This window comes from Primulina eburnea, chromosome 3 (assembly GCF_022965805.1).
Source record: "Primulina eburnea isolate SZY01 chromosome 3, ASM2296580v1, whole genome shotgun sequence".
In the NCBI taxonomy this organism is placed as follows: domain Eukaryota; kingdom Viridiplantae; phylum Streptophyta; class Magnoliopsida; order Lamiales; family Gesneriaceae; genus Primulina; species Primulina eburnea.
The window spans coordinates 9,978,497-10,002,253 of NC_133103.1; the positions used below are offsets into that span (position 1 = coordinate 9,978,497).

Here is a 23,757-nt window from a genome sequence, read left to right on the forward strand (position 1 = left end):
TTAAAATTAGGAATACTTCTTTATCGAACATACATATTTGTCTATTTTTGAGTTTGTTTTAAATTTAAGTTTCAGTCCACACTTTTTTTATTGTACTCATATTGAATATTATTAATCGCGTAGGAAACCCACCACTTTAATTTGCTAAATTACAAACGTAAAATTAGTCAACTTTCATGAATTATTTCTTTCAAGACTTTAGTTTACAAAAAAAAAAAAAAAAAGCCGAACTTTTAAAGCAAAAATCCTTTTTTCCGTTTCACGCACTTTGTTAGGCCCATCTCCGTCCCAAATTAAAGCAATTTTAAGCATAATTTTTATTCGAATAATACGTATTACTTTGGTTAGTTTATTATCTCAGCACCCATGTTAGGTAATCTTTGACACTAACCTTCCAAAAAGTCGATATGTATATAGTGAAGAATATCTAATGGTGTCTAATCAAGATTAAGCGTGAAGCGCAGATAAAATAGAACGATTTTTTTTTAATATAAAATACTAATCTATTTAAATTATTTTCTAAATAATCTTGAATTCTTTCTAGACAAACCATATGCTAACTCATTCCACAAAATATAAATTTTATGTATTTATTCTTATATTGATATGTTTATAATTATATGTTTTAGCTATTATTTTCTAGGTATAATTAAAATTATACAAAATATTTCACTCTTAGATATATCTTAGTATCTTGTTTCACGTGTTACTTGTTTGTACAGTCTTCCTTTTTTAAAAAATATCTTTGGATTTTTTTCGAATTTTTTGTAATTAGCTTGATTTATATTATCAAATATGATTGATATTATATTTCTCAAATTTTACTTTGGTGAGAAGTATAAGAGTGATTTTTTTTTTGGGTGTGGTTTCATCATATCAATAAGGGGTTTGATTTGAGAGAATTGAGAATAGAGTTGTTAAGTTAAATTAGAATTTTATTCTAATGCAATACATACACGTGTCCACTAGCAGCACGCAAAATATCAAAATTGTATTGGTGTGAATTACTTGTCAAATCTTAATCTTTGTGATAATGGGCGTCGCATTAAATAATTTGGAACTCTGGATTGATTGGTGCGAATGAATCTGGAAATGTGGATTAACGCGTACAATTATTTGTGTCCATGAGTTTTATTATTTTATATCACATGGAATTCTTAGCCGCTTTATTAAAGTCAAAATTTGGTCATATATATTTTCTTTTTTGGCAATTTTAATATTTTAACTTCCCGTAAAAATAATTAATATTTTAAATAAAATTGAAATACACAGAATTAAGACTCGATCTTCACAACGTAGATATTCAAAATTGCAAAGTTTTAAACATAAAAACAAAAATTATAATTTTACCTTCTATCATAACGTCGAGTGACGACACTTTATTTGCTAATTTTTTTTCTGGATATTTTATCATGATCTGAGTAGTGAGTATCCAGCTTTCTTAAATCACTCTTCTATTAAGTCTCAAAATAAATATTAAAAAAAATACAAGGAAGAGTACTATTTATTTATTTATTTTTTTCTATGAAAACCCTGAACTCAACTTCATAAAACCACCTATTCAATCGGGTGATGGGTCGATTTCTTAACTAATAATGGAGAAGAAACTGAAAAGATAAAAGAATAGTAGATGAGAATCGAGAAATTAGATCAGGGAATTTTCACTTTTATTATTTTATTTTCTTATAAAATTCGGAAACAAATATTCAGTCAGATATTACACATCATAATTGTAAGAAATTCGGCAATGATTGGATTGACGATGGAATTGAGATTATGGATTTCAAATCTCTCATTAAATTTACTACATATCAAGTTATGCAATTCTAATATCAACAATGGATTTCAAATACACTCAAAATGATTGTCATTCGAAATTTATCAATCAAAACATTTCTCAAATAAAATTCATCAATTTAAACGCGACCTCTCAACCACGTGAACAAATTAAAACCATCTTACAAAACTAACATGTGTATATAATAATGCAATATGTCGCTCGTCTTCTTGACATAAATATAATTTTTTTGATGCACTTGGAAGGAGGGTATTAAAGACATATATTTCATGTATTTTAAATCCATCACGATTACAATTATATCAACATAACAAATTAATAAAGGGGTGGATATTAAAAACACAAGACATAAATTCATTCAACAATTAAATAGATTTGAAATTCATGCCTTCAAATCTCTTCATCCAAGCACATGACCCAGTGTAATTTGTGTCCACTTGTGTGATGAAATTATGTGCTAGGTCAAATTAAAGGTTATTAGGCTAGCGAAAGAAATAATAGTACCACCCATTATATTTTCCCATTAACAATATTTTAATTCAATTTATTATGTAGTGACGGTCTCAATTAATTCAGGTTTTGAATTGATCCATGTGATTATTGGAAATCATTATATATGTATTTTCCAAATGTTTACTTGAACTTATATTTATGTCAAAAAATATGGATGTGTCACGATTTTATTTGAAATTCACTTGAATTTAGATATCATAGTTGCTAAAAATTAGCCCAAAAAAAATTGTGTTTAATTCATGAATGATAAGAATCTCAAACTCTCAACCACGTAAATCAAATAAATAAATCGGCCTTACCAAAAATATCATGGATATACATTTTATATAATATATATAAGATAATGCATGAATGTAAGCTTTATTAGAGGAGATTAGAGGTCAAACTATAGGTTATTAGGCTTGTGCATGAAATAATTATAGTGTATTATCCATTGACCAATATTTTAATCCAAATTCTCACGTAGTGATTGCTTCTATAATTCAAGATTTTTAATTGATTCATGTGATTATTGACGCTATAGTGGAAGAAACACTCTTGGCCAGCTAGCAGTTAGCAGATATCTATCCATGTTATAAAAAAATTTATATAATGTTATTTGCTCTACATATTTTACTGATCACATTTTAATTATAATATTTTTAATGTTAAAAGTCACCATTAGTTAATACTTTAAATCTTAAATTAATATTTTTATCTCAAGACTTCAGTGTTATTTCTCATTTCTGTATTTTATTTTAACAAAAAATTTAGTATGTACAAATTTTGAAATTCCTTCAAAAAAAGGAAAGAAAATAATGATAAAACAATTTTTTTTTTCCACATAATGTGGTTTTCGTGATTCGTATTATTTAATTTATTTTCAAAATATGTTATTTTTAGTCAAGTTTTTTGTTTGCGGATCAAAGATGTTAGACAAAGAACGGTGTATATTCATGTAATTTAAAAATGGCCTGACTACCAAGAAGCACCAGTGGTCTAGTGGTAGAATAGTACCCTGCCACGGTACAGACCCGGGTTCGATTCCCGGCTGGTGCAAGTTTAATCGTAATATTTTGGACCCTCGAAGATCAAGATGTTGGGCCAACAGGCCCAATATATTTCCATTCTATAAGAAACTTTTGGGCTCGGCCTATTTTTCCCCGTAGACCAGGCCTTCTTATTAATATTAATATCCAAACAAAGATCCTTATTCTTTTGAACCCTCGAAGATCAAGATGTTGGGCCCACAGGACCAATACCTTTCCAGTCCACAAGAAACTTTTGGGCTCGACCTATTTTTCCCCCGTAGACCAGGCCTTATTATTAATATTAATATCCAAACAAAGATATACATTAATTATTCTCTCTTGCAGACGAAGAAAGTGCTCGGGTGTTTTTTCACAGCAGAAATCAACTGACGGCGTGGAAGAGATTATGGCCACGGAACAGTCGTTGATGGCGGTGATACGGGCGGCGCATCCGTCGTTCCGTAACCCCCACGACAAGGCTGCCTTCGCCGTGCACGCATCCTTTGTTGCCGCCGGTTACGTTCTTCACGACACGGGCCTTTCCGCCTTCTCGGACAATGCCCTTTCCTCGTCCTCCACTGGTACTTCACCAAATTTTCTTTCCGATTGATAAAATACTTAGCTAATACTCTGCTTTGAACTCCTTTGGTTGATGTTTTTCTTGATATTTTTGTGTTATTCTGTTATTTGGTTGCGTTTGATTTGAGAAGACGAGGTAGGGGTAGAGAATTGGAACGCCATTGAAGAACATTATGCTTTTTTGTATTCCCATCCTGAGAAGGAGTCCAAGAAAGTTCTAATGAAGTGTCTTGTGATGAATAATAGTCTGATGGTTGATGTTTTGAAGGATGGTGATTCTGAACTTCTTCATATGGAAATCGAGTAAGTTAAATGTATGCTACAAGCTTCAAAGTTTTTTTTTTTTTTTTTTTTTGCCTGCGCAAAGGGAATTGATTGTTAGCTTGTGTAGTGTCGGAGAGTATGTGGAAGACAATGGAGGGACAAATTATGCTTCCCAGTTCAAGAATTTGGGGAAGCTGGTGACGGAAGTCAACAAAGAAATTTTACGTAAACTTGATGGTTCTGTGACCACAAGTTCATCTAATCAACATTCAAGGTACTTGATTGATTTGTGGTAATTTTGATGTTTTTTTTTCAAATTGGATCTACTGTTTAATGTGTATTGGGGGTGCCTGCAATCTGGTCCTTGTTTTGTTTATTATAAAGCTTGTTGCGCTAACTGATAATTATAAATTGGAATATACATGGATTGGATTGGTATCAAATATCAATATTCCTTTTACGTTTGTTTATATTGATTAAGATTCCAAATATTTTTGAGGAAAGATTATATGTTCTAGATGAGAATGCACCAGTTATTCTAGTTTTATGTATTTAAGAAGTTATCTCATTGTGTTTTAGCTAAACACTTTCTAATTGTCAGGGTACAGTTATGTTTGCATTTTCTTAAGAAGTTGGAAATTTTGTGTTTTGCTTGCATCTTAGCTGATGTAATTAAAATTTACTCTTGTTGGATCGATCTACCATTAATCTGTTTTGCATCATGTTTCTAAGCATTGCTATTTATACCTGGAAAAATCAAATTTTGAGGTTCTTATCTACTTGTTTTTTGTAGTTCTGGTACAAGTTTGGGAGACGACAGGTATAATCCCATGACAGGAGATCATGCTGACCCTGAAGATCAACACATTTATCCTCCACCTTCAGGGTATGTTTTCACAACTATTTGCTTACCTATTTTGACCGGCATAAATGTGTCTGATAGTCTATACTTTATCAGCTCTCGTCACTTAACTAAACTAGATTTCATACTTGAATAGCGTGACTCTATTATATGCTTGTTTTCTCTTGTAAATGGCTGCCAGTTGGAGATACTTGGCCATATGAATGCTTCCAATCGAGCCACAAATTAAATTCTCTTTGGTAACTGTAATACAGAAATCCATATTAAAATACAACTTTACATTCTTTCAAAAGGGCTACTTTAACTTGCTTCCTATCGCCGTGAACATGTTGAATTTGTTTGGGAATCTGATGTTGACCTATAATTTGATATTATTAATTTAATCTTGAGGACCTGAATCTGATTAGTTTTCCATGCGTAAATTATATTCGAGGTTTTTAAAATATATGTAGAATGTTGAAGGTTGTGTATTGAGAAAATATGGCATGCAGATGTTCAAATCAAATTATTAAGTGCCTTAGTTCTATTACCGTTTTTCGAACGTCCATGAAATTTAATTTGTATTTTACATCGATTCTACTTGTATTTTATGTTATGCTCACAATGTGTTGTACTATCTTCTCTCTCACTTGTTCTCTGTAGATTTATCGTTCCTCCAATTCCTGGTTCTGGTTCCAGCGATCTCTTTCCTGGGCCTGGGGCTGGAATGTATCCCACCAGGTTTGTAGCTTTCTTCTCTTTGTTTCATCATTGCTCGATAAATGTGGCTTATTTCTCTTTTTGCAAGTTGTGCATTGGTCAATGGTTATAGCTTGTTTCAACTTCGTACAGGGGTGATTTTGGCGGTGGAAGCATGCTAGTAGGTGTGTATATGGTGATATTTCAGAATTTCCATCTGGAAAAATAGCACTCTTAAAATTAATCTAATAGCCTTTTCATTCGCATGTAGGTCCAAATGACCCAAGGTTCTTTGGAGGAAGAGTAGGGGAGCCTGGCTTGCCTGGAGGTCTACAGTGAGTTTTTCCCCCTTCCCTCTGTGAATGTTTCTTTCGTGTATGTGGGTTGGATTCTGATTGATTTTCTGAACCAGGGGTGTGCCGCCTGGTGCTCGCTTTGACCCATATGGACCTCCTGGTGTGCCCGGTTTTGAGACGGGTCGGTTTGTGAGGTAATTTAGATGCACGTTTTAATATCTGGAATATGTTAAGGACTTTTTTGAAACAGAAAGCTATAGGAATAAAAAAAAGATAACACATGTTGAAACCCTCTGTTTTTGTTGGGTTGCCATCACATTTTTCCACATCAGTGGTTCCTATTGTCCCCTCGTCTTCTTACTTTATGCATTTCACTCTCCAAAGTATAATGCTTTGTTTTTCGAATGGATTGCAGAAATCCCCGGAGGCCTGGGCGAGGAACGCATCCGGATCTGCACCACTTTCCTGATGGCTCAGACTATATCTAGAAATGCGAAGACTATGAAACAGAAAGAGGGATAGCTTATCTTCAATTATCACGCTGAGTGTGTAAATTAGCTTATTATGACATTTAGATGGTATAATATCTGAACTACTGCTGCAAGTATTTTCGAATTAATGCTGTTAAGTATTTCAAATTTTACAGTGCGTTCATTTTGTTTCCTTTTCAATTCTTCTAATAGCTTTCCATATTTTATAATCAAATCCTTTTTCTTGTCGAAAATCATTTGGCACTCAATGTTTAGCAATTTGTATGTTGTAATCGTATGTTGGCCAGTTTGGATATAGAAGGATTTCCCAAATCTATATTATTTTATTAAGTTTGAGACACTTAGAGTTATTAACTTTGGTATCATGGTCTGTTTTAATAATTATATATATTAATAAACTGTTAAGGTTTTAATGCAAGTTATATGTAGTTCAACGGATAGAGTCGTTGTTACTTGGAGTTTAGGTTATAGGTTATATTTCTATTGAGATCATTTTTTTATTCTTTTATTTTTTAATTTATATATCAAACTTACTATGTATTATTTGTTATAGTTATATTTTAATCTTCATTTAAATATAAATCAAATGAATTATAAAAAATATTATAAAAGCACGTAACTCGTGCGTCGATGTACTAGTATTTATTATGCATGAGTTTTTAGGTAATTTTTCTTTTAAAGTAGAATTTTAAATCCAAAAAGTGTTCTTCTATTTGTCGGGATTCTGACTATTTAAAGCATTTTTGAAAATTTCCTCATCCAAGTCTTGGTATTTTTTTAAAAGGTAGCTCCTTTAAAAAACGTGTATTAAAAGGTATTAGCAACCAAGAAGTTAGTGGGTAAGTTTTGAGATCGTCTCACAGATCATAATCTGTGAGACGAGTCAATCTTACTCATATTCACAATAAAAAATAATAATATTAGAATAAAAAATAATATTTTTTTATGGATGACTCAAATAAGAGATCCACAAATACAATTCGTGAGACCGTCTCACATAAGTTTTTGCCGAAGTTAGTATCTCATATTCAAAATTTTTTTAAAGCAATGGAATACATTATAATCACTGACCTGAAAAGACATCTAAAATTTAATCGAATTCTGGGGCCTCATTGAAATATCTCAAGAGTATGGTATCAGAAAAAATATTAATGATGATATATGTATTTATTTCGATTCCTATTTTGGTAACATATCCGTGAAAGTTTTAACGCTCGTCTCTCTCTCAAAATCTTGAAAAGGGAAAGGAAATAGATGTGGGGGCAAAAAGGCCTCTTATAGGAGTGGTTTATTTTGGTGTAATGAAGAATTATATCAAGAATCAACTTCCATTGATTTCACTAAACTAGTTTTCAAGTTTGAGTTTTGTGAATGAAAACACAAACATCGGCGGATCAGTCTGTTCCATCTTTATATAAATTGTGACCTTTATGATATTGAAAACTGAAGAGCTAGACGAAAAAATAATTCACAACGATTATGAAATTGAATTTTAAAATTCTTACAGAAGTAATAAAAATCTATATATATCTAAGTGAGTCATTGATTACACGTTATTCAAAGTATATAATATGATGACGAAGCCAACCATAGTTCATAATTGATAATGGTGTTTTGTCATCAAGAATTCCCTCTCCGACCGCAAACGAAATTTAGAGAAGGGGCAAAGAAAAGCAAGCCAATAATTGATAATGTCTCTTGTAGAATCCAAAGTCTAAATGTTTGGTGGAAAACAAATCTGTAAACAACTAACTTCCACAATCATTGGCCATTATATGATTCCAAAAAGGAAAAAAGAAGTTTGCACCGAGGGCTTTTTTTTAAAAAAATTTTTTATGAACATCAAGAAGGAAATTCCTTATAATTTAAAGGGATAATCACATGTAAACAAGAAACTAGCCTAACTCAGATAAAATATATATATATATATATATATATATATATATATATATATATATATATATATATATATATATAAAATTCGAGGTACTCTTTGCGTAAATTAAAAATTATATGTTATACAATTGTATAAACACTCGACGCATTAGTAGGTGAGCTATTATAGATATTTCAAAAAGGAAAATGCTATGTGTACATAATGGGTTACATAGAGGCTTACATGTAATTATTAATTAATTATTAAATTACAAATAAAACCCTCACCCTAAATTGATAGACTACCTATTCTATTAATTATTTCTTCTCCTATCTCAGCCCTCACTCCAAATCGATTGATCGTATCTTTCTTCTCCTCTCCCAACCCTCGCTTCCAAATCCATATGCGGTAAAGACGAAGAAAAAATCGAGATCATAGAAATATTCTATTGCTTATCGAGACGACCATCTATTCTCTCTGTTTTACATCTTTATTACTGTAAATTAAGGTTAGTTTTTTTCTTCCAATTTGTTGTTTCGTTTGTTTTAGATGTAGATTCGTAAAAGAGATTGTAGATTGTTTCGTTTGTCTAATTCTAATTTTGGCAATATAATAATTTATTATTGTAGTTACAATCATTAATTTTTTTAATTTTAAAAATCATTACTATTAATTTTTTATATGATTTATTAAATATTGAAAAATATAATATTTATCAAAATATATTTTTTTTTTAAAAAAATTATATTATAAATCTCAGGACTTGCATTAAAAAAAACAATTTAATATTATTGATAGGAGAAGAAATAATGAATGGAATGTGTAGTCTATCAATTTAGGATGAGGATTTAATTGTAATTTAATAATTAATTAATAATTACATGTAAGCCTCTATGTAACCCATTATGTACACATAGCATTACCCTTTCAAAAAATACTGTGCAACAATTGAATTTTATTTGAAACTTAGAAATATAATCAGCTTAAATATATGAAACAACGAGGAGGTAAAATTTAAATGGAATTGAGCATTGAAGTCAGAGCAAATGAGATATGATATTTATTGGATGAAAAAAAAACAAATCAAATTGCATGATTTGCTCCTGTATATCTTTCTTATGAACTATAAATCAAAATTATATTTTTGTTGAAATAAGATAAAATTATTTTTAATCCGGTAGCTTGTAAGTTTTAAATTTTTTTTCTCGTTGTTGCTCGATTTACAAGCTTACTTAACTAATTCGTACTTTTGTAAAATTTTATTTTATTTTTTTACTGGAATATTGATTCGACGTTAAAATAATGATAGCAAGATGCCGAAAAATGATGTGCATTATTGATGTGCAAGTGAAAATGCCAAAAATTTAATTTCAATTTATTGAATTCGATTCATTTTGTAGCTATTTGAATCAAGATGAATGACTACTATAATTATCTTAACTCAAATCGTTGTAAATCTCGAATCAAACAGATAAACAAAAACCACAAGAGCCGAATCTAAAGAATTATTGGCAACCAACTGAACCAAATTATTTTTCCCCAAGTGCGGAAAAAAGGCGGGAAGATGCGCCGCCGGGTTAGAGCGACGGGCCGGCCCTTAGAGCCGGAGAGCCGTTTAATTCGACGGCTTGACCGTAACCATTTAGCCGCCGAATTTGCAGTTATCACAATGTGCCATGTCAGCCGGAATCTTGAGATAATAGATTCCTTGCTCTCATTTGTGGACTTGTAAATGATAAATAAAAAAATAGATAAATTCAACCTGAAGAACCAAATAATAAAATCGGCAATCAAATCGCTATATTCAAGCACACATGTAATATATTAATGGCAAATTGGAATTATGAAATACCATACAATCGTACTTTTCATCATATAAACTACGTAAAAAAAAACTATTAATTTCAAATGAAGCATAATTAATAGATTTAATTTTCAGAGAAATGTTATAAACAACAAAAAAAAAGTAACTTATTAGAAAAATTATCTTATTTAAATTACAATTCCATGTCTTAACCACGCAGAAAATATCTTCCGAAATTAAGATTTGCTGCAGCCTTTGCCATCCCGAGAATTCTCTATTAGGCCCCAAATTCTTTTTCGGGCTCCAAATATTTCAAGATAAAACAATTTTTTTTTATATATATATTTTTTTCAATCGTTGGTCAATTTTTCAAAAATCGTTCTTCTCTATGAGTTGACATTGAAAAGAAATATAAATATACTCCATAATAATCTAAATCAAATCAAAAGGATTTGTTCGAGTATTAATAATTTATATGAGTTGTTTGGTTTTAAATTCAATAACAAAGATAAATTTGATTAGATTCGAATTTTGTTAATAGTCAAACGAACTAATTTGAACATTCTAAACATATTTAATATTTTTAAAAATTAAAAATAAATTTAAAAGATAATAAAGATCCAAGTAAACTTAACGTAAAAAGTTGATTAAAAACGCTAAACACGCCACCCACTACTGCCTACTAATTGCTTGCATGCAAAGAATAATTTGGCACGTGTGCTCTTATGCCACCACTACTTGACCAATCACAAAAGGTGCCTACACGTTGTCAACACGGATTATCAATCCACTTAACTTTAAATATATAAATTCTTTACACTAAAAATTATTAACTAATTCTATTATACAATTTTTTTTCCAAAAAATATCTATTTCACTTGGGTTGACTTTTAAACATATGCCTATAAATATAAAATGAGATTCACGTTATAAGTTTAACTAAAAAATTGTGTAATCAACAAAACATTTGTTATTTTTTGTGCAAAACATAACTAAAAATAGTGATTTAAGAGAATATCCAGAGTATTTGTGTTAAGTTAAATCGAAATATTATCTATTTATTAAGAAGCACACACATTTTATGTGCATAACTTCAAATATATATATATATATATATATATATATATATATATATATATATATATATTATAATTATAATTATATGTCGGATAAAGAAAGAAAAGCGCACACAACTATATCTATTCTCCAAGTTTACATTAAACATTGCTTCTCATTCAAAAATTATTACTAAGCCACAGTTATTTTTTTAAAATTCAGTTACATACTTATTAATTTTAATATAATCTATAAATACTAGTTATTTACCAAAAATTTATATTTCTATATAACTGCTGGTAAGGATAGGATATCAGTTGATATTATAAATTAGATCCCACTTGATGTGATTTGAAAATAATATTGGGATTAGCTAATAAAGAGAGTCTAATAAGTTAGACAAAAAGGGTTAACTGAATTTAAGCGGACCCCACAATTGGGCTCACATGCGAACCGAGAGAGCTGTGTCAGAGCCCGGGCCGCGCCCCACACCCCCACCCCCGAACTGGCTACAACTCTTCCCCCCACTTTTTAATTTTTTTAAAAAATTCTCCACCGCCGGTTGTGTACTTCACCTTCCACCGGCGCGCTTGGGATACCTCCGCATCCAGTCTTTCTCCCTGTCAGCGTAGATTTTCCATTATAAAATCCCACCTCCACCACCTCTCCCATATTTACCCCGCCACTCTCTTCCTCTCTTCTCCCCGAAATCTCTGATTTCTTTTTTCTGCTTTTCTCTCTCTACTACAACTATCTTTACTCTGCTGGACCCTGAGGTTTTTCAGCCATTTGAGTTCTGCCTATAATTAAACCTTCCCGCAGCAGCAACGCCCCAGTATTTATTACCTTTGGGGTTACCCGCCATTACTGTTTTAAGGCTTGTGGTTAAAGAGAAGGGATAGTTAGTTCGTTCGTTTGTTCATGGCCCAAGAGTTGGATGACGGAGAGTTCTGGCTGCCATCGGAGTTTCTGACGGACGATGACTTGCTGACGGCCTTCAAGAAGAAGGCAGGTAATGATTTTTCTTGTGGCTTTGGGAACTCGTTTGGGCTCTACTCGGATCTAAGCTCCCCCGTTGATTCGGTTACGGGTTCGACCGAAAACGAGAGTCATGAGGATGATTTCATCGGCTTTTTAACCCAGAAGATGAATTACTCTGCTTTGAATGACTCAAAGAAGGTACGTGTATGTTAGTTCTTGGTGATTTTACGTTCCCTATGTCTTGGATTTTTTTTTAAATCATTTTTGTGGTTGTTACAGAGGTGGAAGACTTCTGCTTCGCCACAATCAACTCTACTCGGGTGTAAACCAGTTTCGAGTCCGGTCAGCCCGAAATCCGTTTCGAAGGTTTCTTCGCCGCCGCGTTCCGAAGTCGCGGTGAGCTGGGATTTGTTCTACGCGGCCGCGGAGAAGGTTTCTAGGCTGCGGGGGAATGAAGCAGCGTTGGCGTGTTACCAACAGAAAATGACCTATCCACCGCTGAAGTCTTCCCCTGTTACCGTTCCCCTATTGAACAGATGCCAGGCCTCCGGGTTTTGCCCGAATCCTAAAACACAACCACAGTTAACCTACCAGAAAGTGCGAGCAATTCAAGTTAGTGCTTTTTTCCTCCTTCCAACTTTCCCCTTTTACGTGCGGGCATTTATGTTTCTCAACCTATGTTCAGTTTCAGCAGCTGAAGAATGAAGTTTGGGTACATGGGCAGAAGGGAAACCAGTTTCAGAATGAGAACAGAATCGGAGGAGTCGAAGAAATTCAAGGATTATCAGCAGCGGCAGCTTGGCCCACTCTACTGCAGTCTCAACGTCAACCGCAGCAGATTCCCTGTTCAGGGGTGAGGGCAGTTTTTCTCTCAGAAAATGGAGCCAAAAAAGAGCGTACAGGCACCGGAGTTTTCTTGCCTAGAGGATATCGAACCAACTCGACGGAAACAAGCGGGAAACCAGGTTATTAACAAAACATAATTCTTGTTCCAGCATTTATGTTTAAATAAATATTTGTTCGCATCTTGCTATTAGATTGCCTTCACTGCTGCTCACGTGTCTCGATGGGTAGCTGCCTTAATTTGTTCTTACTGTTCAGCTTCCTTTTTCGGTTATAGATCTGTTGTGCCTAGTTTCTTCTTGTTTCTTCGACATTTATTGAAGGGACTTCCATTTTTTGTTCGAATACGCTGACATGTGTACGCTTTTTCTTTGCAAATGCATCAGGTTCCACAGTTTTGCTACCAAACAGAGTGGTCCATGCCTTGAATTTGAATCTTGGCTCCATTGATACATCGGCCCAGACCAAGTCTAGAGGCGTTCAATTCAACGCAGACGCAGGTTTCATGCGCAAAAACATTACCAGAATGGCTCAACAGGGGAGGAATCTCACCCCACCGCCGGTTGTGAGCCAAGAATTCTGTCTTCCCCAAGAGTGGACTTATTAACCATTTAACCCCCACCGGAACTCAAATTTACTTCCGTGCAGAAGGAATTAAGTTTCGTTGGTTAATTATAGTAGTTTATTGTTTTGTGACAGATGATCAAGGGGGGTAGTATAGCAAGCATTATAGGACAGTAAAATCAGCAGTTGATTAGGCATTGATGAAGATGATGAATAGACCAAGAATTTGGCTTGAAGAAAATGATTATTGTTTAGTATTTCCCGAATTAAATAAAGTAACATTGTCAGTTTCGAAGATTAAAGAAACACTGGATTGCTTTGTCGTTTGGCTCGAGGTACAAGAAAGTGGTTTGAAGACTGTGTCTTCTTTATCCCCCGATGGGAACTGGATCGAGAATATATTATCACAATAATACCACGATATAAGAAATAGGAGAGGGTTTCGTTTCATCAGTGAGTTGGAGTAGTGTTTTGGTCGGAGCTCCAGCCTGGTTTTCCTTTTAGTTTTTGTTTCATGTTATTTGTTTGTGTGAACGACGGTTTGTTTGTAGTAGTGCGTTATATTATCTTTTTTTTTTTTTGAAACATAGTGCGTTATATTATCAATAACGAGAAAGAAGAATCAATTATTTATTATTTTATTTTATAACAGAAAGTGTCGTGTAATTTCGTGGACATTTACTTCGTTATTTTTCATCCATTATGATTTATTTAAGATAAAGTGTGGTCAAAGCATGGGAAGGAGCAAAACATTTGCATGGATGTTTTGTACTTTGAGCATTCTTTCACATGATTTGGCAGGCTGTCTTTTTGACCATTGTGTGTGTGCATTAATTCCTCTCATAAATCGATTCGACGCTTTATATTCTTTTGGTTAAGTAATCTTAAGCGTCTGTATAATGTCTGGTTAAAATATGCTCCAAGAAAGCAATTAGTAACCGTTTAGACACAAGGACAAGAAGTAACTGGTAGACGGAATGGATTTGACTTGTTTTTTGGTTAGGATCTATATTTAAGCAAGATCTTCCATCCCATTAAAGGGGAGGGACTATTTCGAGTAGTGATCTTCGCTGGAGGAAGTGTAGTATACTCTGATCTATGTGTGTGTGGTATATCAGATCAAAGAGTTATAGAAAGGTAAAAAAAAGGTTTAATTCAATTGAAGAGAGAGGAAGCCTTTAATCGTGTGTGATGAATTGCTTAAGGGGGAAGGGATATGAAAGGATTGGTTTAATGAGCTGTCGATAGGTGTCACAACTTTAATTTATGTTTTTTTCTATTAATGTCTCGGATACCCCACACTAGAAGCTCCCTCCCTATTGTGAATTTGGTTGGCACTTCACGTCTTCCCTACATAAAGTCAAATAATGCACCATCTTCTCTCAAATTTTTAGTTCCTTTGTTTTCTTCTTGTTTTTGGGAGAATACCCCATTTTCAAATAGTAAAATTATCGAAGTGCTTCTTAAAAGAAAGGGTCATTTTTCATTTCATGCCAGCTTAGTTTTGTTGAGATGGATATGTCATTTGGGCCAATGATGAAGCCCATGTCACGTGCCCCCCTCATGCCTTGCGATGCTCCTACTCTCCTTCTTATGTGCTCTTTCTTTCCCTTATTTTATTGAAAGAACATGAAACTTGGAACTCTTGTGATCCCATCTCAAGTGGTTTTGGTCACGCAAAAGGGATTTAATTAGAATCTTCATCTTACTTTGTTTTTTTGCGTAAAAAATCAATACCAATAACATGTAATTTATGGAGGATGAGTGGGTTTGGTGCTCTTCATGTTTCCACGATTTGTGTTAATTGATTGACTTTGGCTTCGCATGTTGCGCCTCTCTTTCGTATATTTTTTGGCACACCCCTTTGATTTGTTTCTATCGTGCCGCCCATTAGCTTCATTTTGAAGTTATATTATTCGCTCATTATTACTTCCTTGCCGATTACTTTATAAGAGAAAATGAGATTTGAAGAGTGCTATGATAATATAAAGGTGATGTGAAAGAATTTTATTTTATTTTATTTTTTCGTTGACCCTGACAATTTCCAAATCATATTGGACCAAAATTCATCCAAAATCAGGATGCATCGAATCATAACATTTTTCGAATATCATTTACTTTACTTATAGTGCAGTGGCATAAATCTCTTTCAATAGAAGAGAGACATGATTTCAATTTAGGTAATAACGCAGAACCCCTCACCATTTCCTTGTCGGACATCTTTATCTGTATTTATCATAGTGGAATCCGATATTTGCTTCTTAATTTAATGTCGATGTCCGGTTGAAGTGAAGAGTATGATATATTACTTAAGAGCACAACCCTCCTGCCATCTGCCAAATTTATGTTTAAAAGAAGAAAAGAAGCCTTACTCTTGGGAAAAATCTCGAACCTTAAAATAACAAAATGCAATAAACTAAGGCTGGCTTCTTAATTAAATTCCACAGTTGACCATCCAGAAACTAGTCACCGAATATGTTAAAATAATTGTATAGTTTTCCCATTTTATATATTTTTGGTGTCATTTTGTCCATAAAATATCAATATGTATGTCAAACCCCCGACCCTAGTTCCGTCTAAACGTGAACGTTTTTACGATGTGTTTCTATAGCGATTACTTCGTCTCACGTCCTCGTAGAGTAAATATAAAAGTCCCCTGAACATCTTATAAACCATTTTAAATCCCATGCAGCATCGGAATACTAGAACGTATGTGAAATCTCGTAAAATATTATTATAAGAATTAGTAGTAATATACAAAATGGTGTAGAATGAGGTGGGAATACGGCTGAACCGTCCAATGAATTCAACGGTCAAAGCTGTAGGCTTTAGATCTGATTAGTGGAAGTTTTATTTTATAATTAATTAATTAATTAAATTAGTCAAAAGACAAAAGAATAAGACAACCTTAAAAATGCATCCATCACATGCAAGCTTTTTAAACCATGTGAGGCACCAACAGTGCTCAGATACATATTTACAGGCCTAATGTCCGCGAAACAATATTGGGCCTGAATGCTCTGAGAGACTTGTCTATATTTATTCAGGGGCCAACGTTATTGCTAGGTGAATGTTAGGGTTATACATTAATATATTTTATTATTACGGAATGGAAAATGCTATGTGTACATAATGGGTTACATAGAGGTTTACATGTAATTATTAATTAATTATTAAATTACAAATAAAACCCTCACCCTAAATTGATAGACTACCTATTCTATTAATTATTTCTTCTCCTATCTCAGCCCTCACTCCAAATCGATTGACCGTATCTTTCTTCTCCTCTCCCAACCCTCGCTTTCAAATCCATGTGCGGTAAGACGAAGAAAAAATCGAGATCATAGAAATATTCTATTGCTTATCGAGACGACCATCTATTCTCTCTGTTTTACATCTTTATTACTGTAAATTAAGGTTAGTTTTTTTCTTCCAATTTGTTGTTTCGTTTGTTTTAGATGTAGATTCGTAAAAGAGATTGTAGATTGTTTCGTTTGTCTAATTCTAATTTTGGCAATATAATAATTTATTATTGTAGTTACAATCATTAATTTTTTTAATTTTAAAAATCATTACTATTAATTTTTTATATGATTTATTAAATATTGAAAAATATAATATTTATCAAAATATATTTTTTTTTAAAAAAAATTGTATGATAAATCTCAGGACTTGCATTAAAAAAAAATAATTTAATATTTATTATTGATAGGAGAAGAAATAATGAATGGAATGTGTAGTCTATCAATTTAGGATGAGGGTTTAATTGTAATTTAATAATTAATTAATAATTACATGTAAGCCTCTATGTAACCCATTATGTACACATAGCATTACCCGGAATGGAATTTAGTAGCATATTGTTATTTATAATCGTATGTACGTCAACGGGCTTAACTCTTAAATATTTAGCATGCATTGATTAAGTAATGGTGAATTTAAATATGATTGGAGATTAATATTCAAATATGTGATCTGGTGAGTAGGAACCAATCATTTATAAATATAAATTAACCATACATTTTGTGAGAACAAGAAAATAAGACTATTTGATTGTACTCTTGATACAACTACATATCGTCATGTAAATAAATATCATTTACTTATGACAGAAAGTTAGATTAGCATGTAAATCCAAATACAAGGATAAACGTTCACCCTTAGATGCATATATGGTGTAAGAGTAACATGTCATTAATTAACACGATCTGCAGAGCACTAAAGTTTAGGACTCTATACCACGGCCCGAGCAACCGCCGAGAGTGATCTGTACTTAACAATGAAACTCCCCACAACATGTCCGGCGACAGCCACCGCAAACACCCCAAGATTGAAAGACATAACAGAAAGCATGATCAGGTAAAGAAAACCCATCCGGAAAGCATAAACAACAGCATGAATCAGCGCACCCGCCGCGGGACTTACCATTTACATCGGACATCTTTAACTATTTTCCACAATCAATACATCTATATATAATAGTAATTCATTGCGTAAAAGATTAAAAATGGGGAAAATATTCTGAGATCGTGCAGAATTCTTGACCGGTTTCAAAATATTAAAGCTAAATTTCCCTTAACTTTGCCTCCTTCCATATCAAATTAGTTTTGATAATTAAATCAACACTGTAATCGAAAGAAGGTTCAAAATCCTCAAAATAAACAGACAATATAGTTTAAACGAGAACATTTGTACAAATCCAAGAATTTAACTTTTTGTTCAAAAACATTTGTTGAGCGGCACGATGGCGTTGTCTTCGCGTATTTAAAATGATTCTGCGCCTCATCTTTTCATTGTGAGTTGGTTTCCAGATGGATGGAGATATGCAAGCTGGTGTCTTTCTTATTTTTAAATGTTTCTTTTATTCAATGCTATATGATTTGAATCACCATACCTTAAAAATTGTCGGAATTAACTTGCATGTCATCCTTCCATATTTACATGGCATGGATTTAGCATAAAACTAAACAAAAACTCTATAAGGATTTTTTCCATTGATTTATTTCAATTTATAAATGCTGATGTACCATTTTTATATGCATTCGACCAATGTAAATAATTATGGCATGTGTATGCTAATGAACTTGTTCGATCCGATTCCGATAATTGTTATAAATATTCTTATACATTAATAAAAAAAAAATTTAATCAGGAGAAGCCATAAGGAATAGCTTATATCAGCAATTAATTTGAAATTTTATTTGGTGGAGCATAGAAAAACATTTGAATCATTTTGGGACATTATTATTATTATTATTAGGTTGTGTTAGACTTGGTTACTGCTGAGTTTTTACGTCGACGTACCCTGTTTTGTTCAGTTTTCTGATGATTTTTTTGTACACTGGATATTATCATGATTTTCATGCTTTTTTAAAACTTAATTAATGTGTGATCGTCTTACGTAGCTACTTGATCTGGGCATTGAATGAGTATTGTCTATTATGCTACGCTTTTTTTTCCATGCAATCGAAATTATTACCTTTTCTTCAAGTGTTGTATGATTATTTTCCCGGCTCCCGAGTGGCGAGAGCAGCTTAAGGAGAGTCGGTCGGATATTGAAAAATAAATAAATAAAGATTTAAAGGGCTATGAAAATGTAATAGCAAGAAATAACAATCAAATCGTAACACTCCCTCCGAGGATTAGAGCTGTACACAGGTAGATAGAAAGATCCCTAGGCTGCGTTTGGTTCGGGTGATTAGCCGGGATAGATTATTTTATCCCGGCTAATCACCTGTTTGGTTGGATTTTTATCAAATCAGAGGGCCCGTGATGGCTAAATTTAGCACAATCATTATGCATCCATAGAAAATACAGCCTTAATTCACACAAAAATCCAATATATATAAATTACATTCAAAAAACAAAATCCCATATAACTGGAAAATGACATTCCATGCTGTAATTACAGATTCACAGGTTACACAAACTATTCTTATAGCCTCTTTATCCACTTCTCCACTTGCATAACTGGCATATTGGTACATATGGTAATGTTGTCATTACCATTTACATCGGACATCTTTAATTTGTTTCTAAGCGAATGGGATGAACAAGAAACGTAAGACGACAATTCGTGCTATATATATGCAGGAGAAGAAAACGAGGATGGAATTTTCTAGCTAGGTTTTAGTGACCACCTGGTTGTGTATGGAATGTTTATGTCCGATATATTTTGATTAGAATAAAAGTTTTATAAAATAATTCCCCACTCCAAATGCAATCTCCATTTTGGAGATTGCAATTCATATAGAGATTCTACTAAATTACTGAAATGTCATCATAACAATTGTAAAATAGTTCTTTTGTATTTTTATGCATTTGTTTTGCTCCATTTTATATTATTATATTTCAAATTAATTAAAATGTTAAAGAATTTTATACTTAGTTAATTTATTTCAATTGTTTTATTATTTTCATGAATTAATTATACGTCTATAATTTTAATAATCACGAAATGAAAATAATAAACAAGATAATGATCACAAAAATTAATAACATAATTTATCAGAAACACTTATTGTCTATTTAATTTATTTAACTTGATAAACATATGATTTTTTTAGATGATAAACAATAGACAATACTAAATGACATCACAAACAATTAAAAGACATCACCAACAATTTAAAAAACACACACAACAATAAAGTTAAACGTCGATTTTTTATTATATTATGTTTATCGAATTAATTAAGTTCGATTATATAATACATAATATAATTATATGTGTGTGTTTTTGAAAATGAAAAAAAAAAAGAAAGAAATGGAGTATTTTGTAATATTTTTAGAGGATATGGGTTGGAGAAAGTTTTAAAAAATAGAGATCACTTAAAATTTGAATGAAGGATTAAAAATTTAAACTTTCTTGTTTTTAAAAAAGACTATTCCAAAAAAAGAAATATGAAGATTGATATTTCTTTAATCTCCCAGATATGGTAAAAAAGGAAAATAAATAGTAATTCTTTGGTTGGATTGATTGGAAGAAGGTGGTTATGGTGCCCCCCTTTCATTTCCATGATTTTAAGCCAATAAGTAATCTTGACAATGACCAAAAGTTTTGTCTTGGAATTGGTAGTGAAGACCATAATGCAGTAGTCTTTTCTTTTCTTTCCTTTTCTTTTTTCAAAAAGAGTATTTTATAAACTTTTTTTCTGTCAAACAACTCAACTACTAATATTGTTTACTGAAAAATTCTTTTAATTCATATATTTTAGAAAGTAAATAGATACTTAGAAATATGTTAATATAAAATAGATTTAAAGCTTAAAGGAAGTAAAAACTTAAAAAGTAATAATATAATACTAATAATCAAACAATATCCAATGTTTGGTTTATTTACAAAATATCCCAATCTGATCCTGAGAAGCTGATCCTGAGAAGGGCGGATATAAAAAGTGAGCTAGACTGGACTTCGGCTTCGGCTAGCCTAGCCAACTCCTTACAGGCTTCTATTTCTGAGCTTTTTTTTATTATTATTTTTGGTATTTGCTAAATTTTCTAATGTCTATTTTAAGCCAATCTTGCCACAATTTATGGGATTCTAATTTTGGTCTTTTTCTTGGGCTATAAATTTCTTTTATTACCTTCTTGTATTTTTTATATTTCCTATTTTGTCTTGTGTACATTATACATTTAATAAATAAATTTATATATCAAATTTAGTTGTGCGAATAAATTGAATTATTTAAAAGTACCTTTTTTTACTTGGAAATATTTTTCAATCAAACTATAACTTTTGTCAAGAAATTTTGATGAAACAGGAGTTCTGATACGAAGGTTTTTATCCAAAAATTTCATTTTATAGTATTATCAATTATATTATAATACCCGGTTTTAATTTCTAACTTTGTCAATTGAGGCACTTAATTTGCAATGAATGCTATTGAGCAGAAAATGGACTATGATTTCCTTTGTAAATTGTATGTTGTTTATATTAAGCCCGAATTCACTAATTCAAAGCATATTGAATCTATTTAATTGTATTATATTTACAGTACTTCGGGTATTTCTTATCGTTTTTATTTATTTTTTTGCGTATTTGACACGATTATTATCCGTTATGATGTCTATTAAATTTATTACATATTATTACGCATTAATTTTTTACCAGTGGGTTTTTTCATATAAAAAAATTATAATTTTTATTTAGTTAATTTTTTTCCTAATCCATGAGCTTGTTACAATATCTATACTATATATAATGTACATAACTAATTTTTAATGAAGGCATTTTCATATTTCAAATTTTCCCTTTTATGAAATTTCTTTTTTAGTTAATTTATCATTTCTTTGATACAAATTTTATTTATAAAAACTAATTAAAAGAAAATTGCTTCAAAGAGTAAAAAAAAAATTGTTGGTATAATGTAGACAAATTTATAAAATTATTAAGAGTCATACATATCCCTTTAAAAAAATTATATTTGTAGAATTATATAAAGTACGTATTTAATCTAAATTTTTTCACTAAAAAATATATGTACACAGAAACCAAATATAACAATATATATTAAAAGTTGGACATATTAGTGTATAATACCATTATTTAATTGAAGAATGGGTAGTTTAGAAAGCAAAATACCACGCAAAAACATCATGTTTGATGTGTTATATTATGTGAAAATAGTTCGGATGATAATCATAAGATATAGTGCGTGTCGTTTTATTAAAATTTGTAACTAATTATGTGTAGAGAAGCCCCAACACCTAAATTAATGTGATCAATTTTCTTGCATTTTAGATAATTTAATTTAAGAATCCTTTATTGTTTCCCAATCAACTTATGCATAGTTTGGTACATGGGATAAGTGAATGATTGATAAATAATGGCTCATGATATTATCATGAGCTTTTTAAAAATGTACCAAACATGCGATAAGGGAAAGATTGATAAATAATCCTCATTATACCATGTTTGGTACATTTTAAAAAGCTCATGATAATATCATGGGCCCTCGATAAATAATTTTTTAGAAGGATAAAATATCCCTTCTATTAGGTGTGATAATTTTTATTTAAGGATAAAATACACTACAAATGACTTAATTACCCTCAATTTATAAATGATTTTTATAAATCTATGTTAGTAGGTAGAAATTAAAATCAAATAAATATTTTTATTTATTTTTATATATTATATAATATGATAATTATATAAATGAATTCGATATAATTATATAAAAAATTTTATAAATCTTAATAAAATTATTATTATCACTCGATTAACATTAAAAATTGATATTTGACTTGACTCACAAAATCAAGGACTCAATTATCATATTATATAATATATAAAATTAGGTACAAATAAATAAATCATGCAAACACTATCGGCATATGACCAAATAAAAAATATGAACTCAAGCAATAACTTTGAAATTATAAAATTTATTATGATAAGGTTAATTTTGTCATTATAATCTAATGTATAAATTTAATCACTCTTATTAAAATCATACCAAACATTAAATATAATATCCTACATCTTATTTATCATTAACTTATCATTATATTATATATCACATACTTATTCTATCATATGTACCAAATTATGCCTTAGTGTTAAGTGCTATTGGATAAAATAGAAATAACGACATATTGGAGGATCTAAACCATTTGGAATTTGGTTAGATTTTTTTCATTTATTTTTATTTTTAACATGATTTCCATTAATGTTTCTAGACCTCTGCATATTAATGTTTCACTCGGCTAATGATATATTATGGAATTGAACTCAAGCTCAAAAAAACTCTATACAAGAACAAGCTTCAATTTCTCGTCGTGATGTTGACGAAACTGCATGATTCATCTATGAAGTGCAATGTCGATGCGGCATTGTTTAAAGAATATCAAGTTGTTGGCTTCGGAGCTGTCGTGAGAGACTATGTAGGGGGATTTATGGTGAGCAAAACCAATGTGAATTATGGACTATTTGAAATGAAGGAGGCCGAAGCACTTGCCCTCCTTGACGCTATCACATGGACAACCTCTTTTGAACTCCATGATGTTATATTTGAAACTGACTCAAAGACGGTAGTAAATGCGATCACCTCAAAGAATGTTGACCACACAGAATTTGGCTCAATAATTTCCCGCTGCTGCCAATTCTCGACGCACACCCTTCATTAAAGATTCAACAT

General features: G+C 31.5%; 2 protein-coding genes and 1 non-coding gene across 6 annotated transcripts; all 3 read left to right on the top strand.

The window, feature by feature from the left end:
• The first annotated feature begins 3,278 nt into the window (after positions 1–3,278).
• TRNAG-GCC (transfer RNA glycine (anticodon GCC)) lies at positions 3,279–3,349 on the top strand. Its single transcript has one exon. It is a non-coding gene; the product is annotated as a tRNA-Gly (tRNA).
• Positions 3,350–3,645: 296 nt separating this feature from the next.
• Positions 3,646–6,648, top strand: LOC140828198 (probable proteasome inhibitor). 2 transcript variants are annotated; one of them, XM_073191178.1, is made up of 9 exons: positions 3,646–3,902; positions 4,032–4,203; positions 4,292–4,438; positions 4,958–5,050; positions 5,669–5,746; positions 5,858–5,889; positions 5,976–6,039; positions 6,117–6,194; positions 6,416–6,648. In XM_073191178.1, exons 1-9 carry the CDS (start codon positions 3,728–3,730, stop codon positions 6,486–6,488), a joined length of 912 nt encoding a protein of 303 aa, XP_073047279.1. In that variant the 5' UTR covers positions 3,646–3,727; the 3' UTR covers positions 6,489–6,648. The 2 variants fall into 2 exon arrangements, with proteins under 2 accessions (XP_073047279.1, XP_073047280.1); XM_073191179.1 differs by having other exon boundaries at positions 4,970–5,050.
• Positions 6,649–11,865: 5,217 nt separating this feature from the next.
• Positions 11,866–14,182, top strand: LOC140826192 (uncharacterized). Of its 3 annotated transcripts, none has more exons than XM_073188368.1 (4): positions 11,866–12,406; positions 12,488–12,820; positions 12,900–13,173; positions 13,438–14,182. In XM_073188368.1, the coding sequence occupies exons 1-4, from the start codon at positions 12,149–12,151 to the stop codon at positions 13,656–13,658; spliced, it is 1,086 nt and encodes a 361-aa protein (XP_073044469.1). In that variant the 5' UTR covers positions 11,866–12,148; the 3' UTR covers positions 13,659–14,182. The 3 variants fall into 3 exon arrangements, with proteins under 3 accessions (XP_073044469.1, XP_073044470.1, XP_073044467.1); XM_073188369.1 differs by having other exon boundaries at positions 12,903–13,173; XM_073188366.1 differs by having other exon boundaries at positions 11,877–12,406; positions 12,894–13,173.
• The last annotated feature ends 9,575 nt before the right edge of the window (positions 14,183–23,757 follow it).

What these genes read in the sequence shown, in the direction of transcription:
- LOC140828198 (XM_073191178.1), top strand. Translation starts at nt 3,728, where the DNA reads ATGGCCACGGAACAGTCGTTGATGGCGGTGATACGGGCGGCGCATCCG. An exon ending in ATTTATCCTCCACCTTCAGG is followed by an intron (nt 5,051 to 5,668) that starts GTATGTTTTCAC and finishes TGTTCTCTGTAG; the next exon opens with ATTTATCGTTCCTCCAATTC. An exon ending in GGCTTGCCTGGAGGTCTACA is followed by an intron (nt 6,040 to 6,116) that starts GTGAGTTTTTCC and finishes TTTCTGAACCAG; the next exon opens with GGGTGTGCCGCCTGGTGCTC.
- LOC140826192 (XM_073188366.1), top strand. Translation starts at nt 12,149, where the DNA reads ATGGCCCAAGAGTTGGATGACGGAGAGTTCTGGCTGCCATCGGAGTTT. An exon ending in CTTTGAATGACTCAAAGAAG is followed by an intron (nt 12,407 to 12,487) that starts GTACGTGTATGT and finishes TGGTTGTTACAG; the next exon opens with AGGTGGAAGACTTCTGCTTC. An exon ending in GGAAACAAGCGGGAAACCAG is followed by an intron (nt 13,174 to 13,437) that starts GTTATTAACAAA and finishes CAAATGCATCAG; the next exon opens with GTTCCACAGTTTTGCTACCA.